We start from the raw sequence: 6,927 nt of genomic DNA, 5'->3' as shown, positions 1-6,927 counted from the left end.
AAATTGATAAAATAAATTTTAATTATTAAATAACACTATAAATATCTGAAAAATTATACCCTAAGTTTTGTCTGCATGCATCACGCTATTTTTATGCCCATAATTGACGGAAGTGTCCATCATTTAACTAACAAACTACTGTCGAACACAGCACTCAAAATTCAAAACTAGAAAAAGAGAGGGTAAATCCGTCATTTCAACATCTCTAGCCGCCCGTTTGTGTGACCGTTAATAATGGCCACGTGGAACCCACATTTTCCAACTCCCACTCATCATTAGCCAAACACGTCCCACAGTGGCAGCCAGCTGTAAAGAAAAGAGCACTTACCGTAATTTGATGTACGTTTGAGGGGCATACAAGTCTTTTCATTTCTTTCTTTTTTCTTTTCTTTTCCGTTCTTTGCATTTCCCCGATTTTCATAACTGAGTTTTGCTCTTTCTCTCACTCTCTGTCTCTTTCTCTTTCTTATGTTCCCTCCTTCTAGAATATAAATTCACGAGAGAGAAACTCAAAAATCTTTCGATTCAGGAGAGAAATTTTGGATGATAATAAAATTGGAGGGTTATCGTGGCAGGATCCCGAGGCCAAATCTAGCTTCAATTCTTCAAATCTCGAAGGGGGAGAGAAAAACGAACAACGCTTGTTGTTGATTCTTGAAGTTGAATCGAATCATAGAAATAGACCCAGATAGGTAAATAGGGTTTAGAGATAAAAAGGTGAAGTGGGGTTGTGTAAAGTTTGGGTTTGGTTGTTGTTGTTGTTGTTCGGTGGGTGAAAGGGAAAGATGACGGATGTGATACTGCATATATACGATGTGACAAATAGTGGATCGGAGAAAACCAACAACACCATTGTTCAGATCAACAAGATCTTCAAGGATGGGATTGGTCTTGGTGGCATCTTCCATAGCGCTGTTCAGGTTTTATTCTTTTCCTTTCTCTTTGTAGAAATTAATGTTTATGTTTGCTGTTGTTGTTTGAGGATTGCCACTGTCGATTGGATCTGTGTTTTGTTTTTGTGTTGTTTCGTGGTGCATTTGATTCCTGTATGCAAATGTTGATTGGGGAGTGTGTTTGTTCTGTGTGTGACTCTATTGCTATTTTTTATGCTTTGTTTTTCTTTTGTAATTTGTGGTTTAGACTTTAGATTTGATCTTTTGTTTGTAATTCTTTCTTTGTTTAGGCATTGTTTGCATGAAGCAGTGTAATTGAGATTTGAGAAATAGAAATTAACTAGGTATCTAAGTGATTGTTAATTATGTAAGTTATGATGTGAGTTTCTATTTTGCATGTATCCATGGTATAGCTATACATATTCATCCATTCTTCAGTGTGTATGAAACTACGAATAACGTGTGCTGTCAGAAATGCTAGATGCTACTTCTTTATGTTCTTATCTTCATTTTATAAAGTGGGTTAGAGTTGGTAAGTATGACAGGGGAGTGTGTAATGTGGATATTAAGTGTTGTGGAGTGCATGGATGTAACTGACTAACTGCTGTGGTGTGAAAGGAAAGATCATTCAGAAGTGAGGGGAAAAATTGATATACATGATGTATGATATGGATGCAACAGATGTAATTAGGATCTTATACTTGTAGGAAAAATTAGAATGGAAATCGGCTGTATTTTTTATTGACACTGGGTTCACAGGCGCAAAGCCTGATAGATTCGGATTTTTTCTTGCTAAATTGCATCATGAAAATCTTCTCTGACTCATCATGGACTGGTTATTTGGTTTGCTGGCCAGGCTGGCTTCAAAATGTTCGATTATGAAGGGGTTCCACTGGGTTAAATCCCTAATAAAACAGGACATATGTTGAGATTTTGATCTAGATGTCTGAAATTGTGAAATAGGTATTGTGTGGTGTTAACAAAAGACAGAATCACAGAACTGCAATTGTGTTATTTTCTTTCATGCTTACAAAGATGAACTGCTTGACATAGAATGCTTTAGAGGAAATTAGGAGGAACTGTTAACAAGTTTATTAGTTATTCTTAATGCTCAAAGGGAAGGGACTAGTGATAAGTAGTTACAAGCCTGGTTGATAGAGCAAATCTTGTAGAACTTGCGTCTTTTTTATTCTGAGAAGACTGAGAAACAGAAGAATCAAAGAGTGGTGTGAACCTTTACTTTTGTATTTTGTATTTTTGATCATAGTAGTCAATAGTGGCAATTGCAGGTGCAATTGTGGAGGAGTGGCTCCCTGCTGTGATTCTGGGCTGTTGTGTCACAGTTCTGTGTAGTGGCTGTTGTGCTGTGATTTGCAGCTGTGAAAGGTGAAAATTGCGGTCCCTATTTCAAAAGGGGCAAAAGGGCAAGTCCCCTCTCTTTCTTAAAGTTGGAATGGTTTTTAGTGGGGAGGAATCTTGGAATTTGCCCCCTTTTTGCATTGTGATGCTTTTTACTTCTCTTCTATTTTCGCAAGTCAAGATTAAATCATACCTCCATCCTGGTACTCTCATTCTTTAGTTTCGACCTCCATCTCCGGCATCACTTTCTGGTGCAAGTTACCATTTCCGGCTAAGTTCTGGTTTTCTTCTTCATCTCTGGCAAAACCCAACTTATTTTTAACATGACTAAACACTTTTTCTGGTTGTCTTTTAACATATTTTCTGGTTGTTTTTTTCATCTCTGGCGAAACTCAAGCAATTTCCAACAAGAAGTAGACATTTTTCGATGACAGTGAAATGTTTTTTGGCGAGACCATATGCGTTAGAGCTTTTTCTAGTGATTGAACACTCTTTAATCTATTTTCTTTCTCTGTTTCGATTATCTTCAGAATAGTAGTTATCTCACTATACCATTTTTGGGGTCAGCTGCTCCTCACCACTATCTGAGATTGGCTACTATGCTTTTAATTCCTTAACTTGGAATTTTGTATGTGAATTTTACCTCATTTACAAAGCCTAAGAAACTATAAAAATATGAATGTTATCAACTTGAATGTTGATTTGATTAAATGTTTTATGTTCACCATTGTTATTACCTGTGCATGTAATAATATATCTCCCTTTAAATTTTAAAATCATGAAGAATACAATTATTCTGGCAGTTTGAGATGGAAAATCATCTTTGAATGACATCTACTTGGGAAATATGATTATGATGTTGTTCCTTCATTATTTTTTTCTTAAGGGAAGGAAAACTGCAGTATCAAGCTATTCAGCTTCCTCGATGTTGTGGAACAGCTAAAACAGAAACTGTTACCCTCAAAATATTACCTTTTTATTATTTATCTTGGCATATTGTATGCTTGCAGTTTTTGGCCCAAAATTTATTTTTCATTGACACACTTCAGCTTCCTTGACAATTATGGTATGCCTGTTATTTTGTCATATGCTGACATATATGTTGTGTTTGTTTTGCTGTCACAGGTTTATGGAGATGATGAATGGTCATTTGGATTCTGTGAGCAGGGTACTGGAGTTTTTAGTTGCCCTTCTGGAAAGAATCCAATGTATACATATCGTGAATCCATTGTTCTGGGGAAAACAAACTTTTCCATTTTCAAGGTAAATCAAATATTAAGAGAACTCAGTAGAGAGTGGCCTGGAAGTTCGTATGATCTATTGGCCAAAAACTGCAATCACTTCTGTGACGAATTTTGTGAAAGGCTTGGTGTACCAAAACTTCCAGGTAAACATCTAATTGTAACATTTTTCTTATGGTTTTAATTATCATTTTGCTGCTAAAAAATGGCCTAGTAATAATATTTAGGGAAGTGCCATGTAAATTCCGGTATGCTGTGTTTTAACTGTTAAGCTTCTCTATTAAATATATTGTTTCTCCTAGTATAATATACTTATCTTTGAGCAGAGGAAACTCCATTCCATTTAGAGAGTTGTATGCTTGTTATCATACTGTAACCCAAGTTCCATTCAACTGGGAAATGTGTGCTGAATTAGTTTTGAATGCGCATTTTACATGAGAAAAGTGATCCAACTTGCGAATCATTGAATTATTGCTTCTGTACATTACTTTTTCAGCTTACACTGTGTATTCTTATATCTTCCATGACAGGTTGGGTCAATAGGTTTGCCAATGCTGGTGATACTGCTATGGAAGTGGCTGGAAATACAGCATTGCGGGTAAGAAATGAATTTCAAAATCCACTAACATATGTTCTTGTATTGAACTATTTCCAAGTCAGGACCTGACTGTTCTTGGGGCTTTTGGCTTGAACACTTCAAACTACTAAAATTAACTATTTGGTTTTGTTAACCTCAAGCTGAGGTTAAACATCTAAAAGTAGTACATTTTTATTGGAAAGGAAGTATTTATTATATTGGAAATACGAAAGTGTAATAAATGCTTTTCAATTAAATTTTACTACTTTTGGATGCTTAATTCGGGCTGATGTTAATAAAATATTTTATTATTAGTATTGACAAATTTTGAGACACTCAATGGTTGCACTGATAATTATGGCTGATTATTGCAGTTCCGGCAAGCCAAAACAGAAATTGTAACAGCAAGCAAAGTAGCATACCGGTTCCTCTTAGGTGTTACCAATAATGTTACCAATAATGTTAAAAATGGTCCAGACTCCCCTAACAATTCAAACAGAGGGGGGTCCCCTAGATTTCAAGCTTCTTGGTTGAAAAATATTATTACTAATGGTGCAAAACCATCTACAAGTTCAGAAGGTGAGAATCAGAATGGTGTTGTGTCGCCATCGCCGTCACCATCAGTGTCGGGAGAAGATGGCAAAGCGCTGCTACAGAGTTCATCTTCACATGATAGTTGAGGGAGTCTTGCTTTGCCAAAGCATAGTCATGCTGTGTATTGTAATTTGTAAGTCACGAAAAGGAAACGAAATTTTACATGCTATTCATTTGTGTATCAAATGTAAAATTTTTCTTTCTTGTTCAACTCAAATTTTATTGGTGCTTCGTAAGACTGACTATGTTCTTTGAAGGGTAATTCTACTGTTTTCTTTTTCCTCTCTTAATCTGACTTTTGATCAAACATATTGTAGACAGATTAGCCGGGTGCACATGAAAGTAAATACATAAACAGAAAGTCCAAATATGGTAAAAATTTGTTGCAAAAGGATGAGGTATGGTTTGTATCAGATTGTTAGACGTTAAATTTTGAAATAATGATATTAAATATATATATATATATATATATATCATAAAAAATTTAAATATATGTATTTTTATTTAATATTTATGAATAGTTTTAAATATTCCTATCCTTTAGTTTTAGAAATTCTTGTAATTACTGAATAAAATATTCAATGTATTAAATATATTTTTTATTTTTAATATAATAATGCTTACTTTAGTATATCCTCCTAAGAAACTTTCCACTACATAAAGTTTAAAGTTTATTATTGTTGTAATAACTGTAACAAAACTTTGACACTTTTTTATTTTATATTTTCAATGCAATAAATATTTTCTTTTTAATAATTTTTTTAATTTTTAATTGCTTAAAATTAATCCTAAAGACTTGTTAGTATTTTTTTTAGAACTTTTCTAAATTCTTAATCTTCCTATTACTTATAAGATAAACATTAAATAGAAAAATATAAACATTTATTACCTTAAACATATACAAAAATTAATAATTTATTTATTTTATAATTTAAAAAAGCTATAGACATAAAAAGTAAAAGAAATTAAAATTATTTTTTTCTTATATTATTTTTATCATTAGAGTGACACCGGAGATATTATTTTGACATCAATTTTGAAATAAAGTATTTATGTGATTAGTGTAAAGTCATTCTTATGTAACGCAAGCCATTTGTCAAGACAATGCGAGAAATATTTCATAAGATATGGGATTTTCCTTGAAAGCTTAACAAGGAAAGGAAAGGGAAGTGCATGTAGGATGTGGATCTATCTTTGCTTAAACAAATTTGGATTCACTCAAGTAAATTCTAAAAAAATGATGAAAAATTATGTAAAATTCATTTAAGTGAATTTTATGCTTTTGAAAAGATAGAGTATCTTCTTTTCTTGACTCATTATAGTCCCTGGTGCTATGGTCAAGAAGAATGATAGTGGAGATACTTTTGATTCTTGTCGATAATGTTTCACTGGTTCAACTATGTCATTTTTGCAAGAAAAAAAAGAAGTTTCTTGAGACTTGGAGGACGCCTTGTGAATAAATATTGTTGAAGGGTGGTGGAAGAGGAGAGAGTTCTTGAGAATGTGGTACATGTGAAGGGAAAATAGTGACTACAATTGTGGTGGTTGGAGTGGTGGAGATGGGATGATGTTGGAGTTGTAGTTAACTGAGCACTAGAATTAGATCTAGAACAACAGCAAGGGTTACTACCATTACCAAGGTTGCTCCCATGATCACTTTGGATGTACCCTTTATTTTATTTTATTTTTAAAGTTTTTTAGTGTGAAGTGTTGAATACTGTAGATGTAGAAAGCAAATTTTACATAATTTCTTGTCATTTTCTTAAGATTTGCTTAAATAAAAATAAATTGGATGATTCAGAGAATCCAATTCCAGTGCATGTATTACTTTTACATCTTTTTTAACAATATAATAACGAGTAATTCTAAATTTTTCTATCTTTTATTCTTACAAATTCTTCTAATTATTATATAAAAAACATATTAAGTATATTTTATACTCTTAAGATAATAAATATATATCTTTTTCATTTAATGTTTATTTTATAAAATAACAGAAAGATTATTAAAAAGTTAAATAAGAGGATAAAGCAAACTCGAGTCTTACGTATTAGAATTAAACATAGAAATGGGACATTCTATAATGCAGCTTATCCTTAAGATGATGTGGACCCCTTTGCCAAGTGCCAAAAGTCAACGGCTGTTTGTTGAATAACAAGAGTCAAGATATGCCTCTTGTTTGTAGATGTAGTTTGCCCCCAAATTGACAGAAGCATTAATTTTTAGTCATCTTTACAGTGATGCTTAGTGTTGCATCCTGTCT

At 33.1% G+C, this 6,927-nt stretch overlaps 1 protein-coding gene across 1 annotated transcript; it reads left to right on the top strand.

The window, feature by feature from the left end:
• Nucleotides 1-419: 419 nt before the first annotated feature.
• LOC113867417 lies at nt 420-4,951 on the top strand. The gene is made up of 4 exons (XM_027502733.1): nt 420-920; nt 3,378-3,639; nt 4,024-4,091; nt 4,445-4,951. The coding sequence occupies exons 1-4, from the start codon at nt 786-788 to the stop codon at nt 4,748-4,750; spliced, it is 771 nt and encodes a 256-aa protein (XP_027358534.1). The 5' UTR covers nt 420-785; the 3' UTR covers nt 4,751-4,951.
• Nucleotides 4,952-6,927: the final 1,976 nt, after the last annotated feature.

This window comes from Abrus precatorius, unplaced genomic scaffold (assembly GCF_003935025.1).
Source record: "Abrus precatorius isolate BTA unplaced genomic scaffold, Abrus_2018 Scaffold5, whole genome shotgun sequence".
NCBI classification, from domain to species: domain Eukaryota; kingdom Viridiplantae; phylum Streptophyta; class Magnoliopsida; order Fabales; family Fabaceae; genus Abrus; species Abrus precatorius.
This window is presented reverse-complemented; position numbering and strand designations above follow the sequence as displayed.

What these genes read in the sequence shown, in the direction of transcription:
- LOC113867417 (XM_027502733.1), top strand. Translation starts at nt 786, where the DNA reads ATGACGGATGTGATACTGCATATATACGATGTGACAAATAGTGGATCG. An exon ending in TCTTCCATAGCGCTGTTCAG is followed by an intron (nt 921 to 3,377) that starts GTTTTATTCTTT and finishes TTGCTGTCACAG; the next exon opens with GTTTATGGAGATGATGAATG. An exon ending in CTGGAAATACAGCATTGCGG is followed by an intron (nt 4,092 to 4,444) that starts GTAAGAAATGAA and finishes TGATTATTGCAG; the next exon opens with TTCCGGCAAGCCAAAACAGA.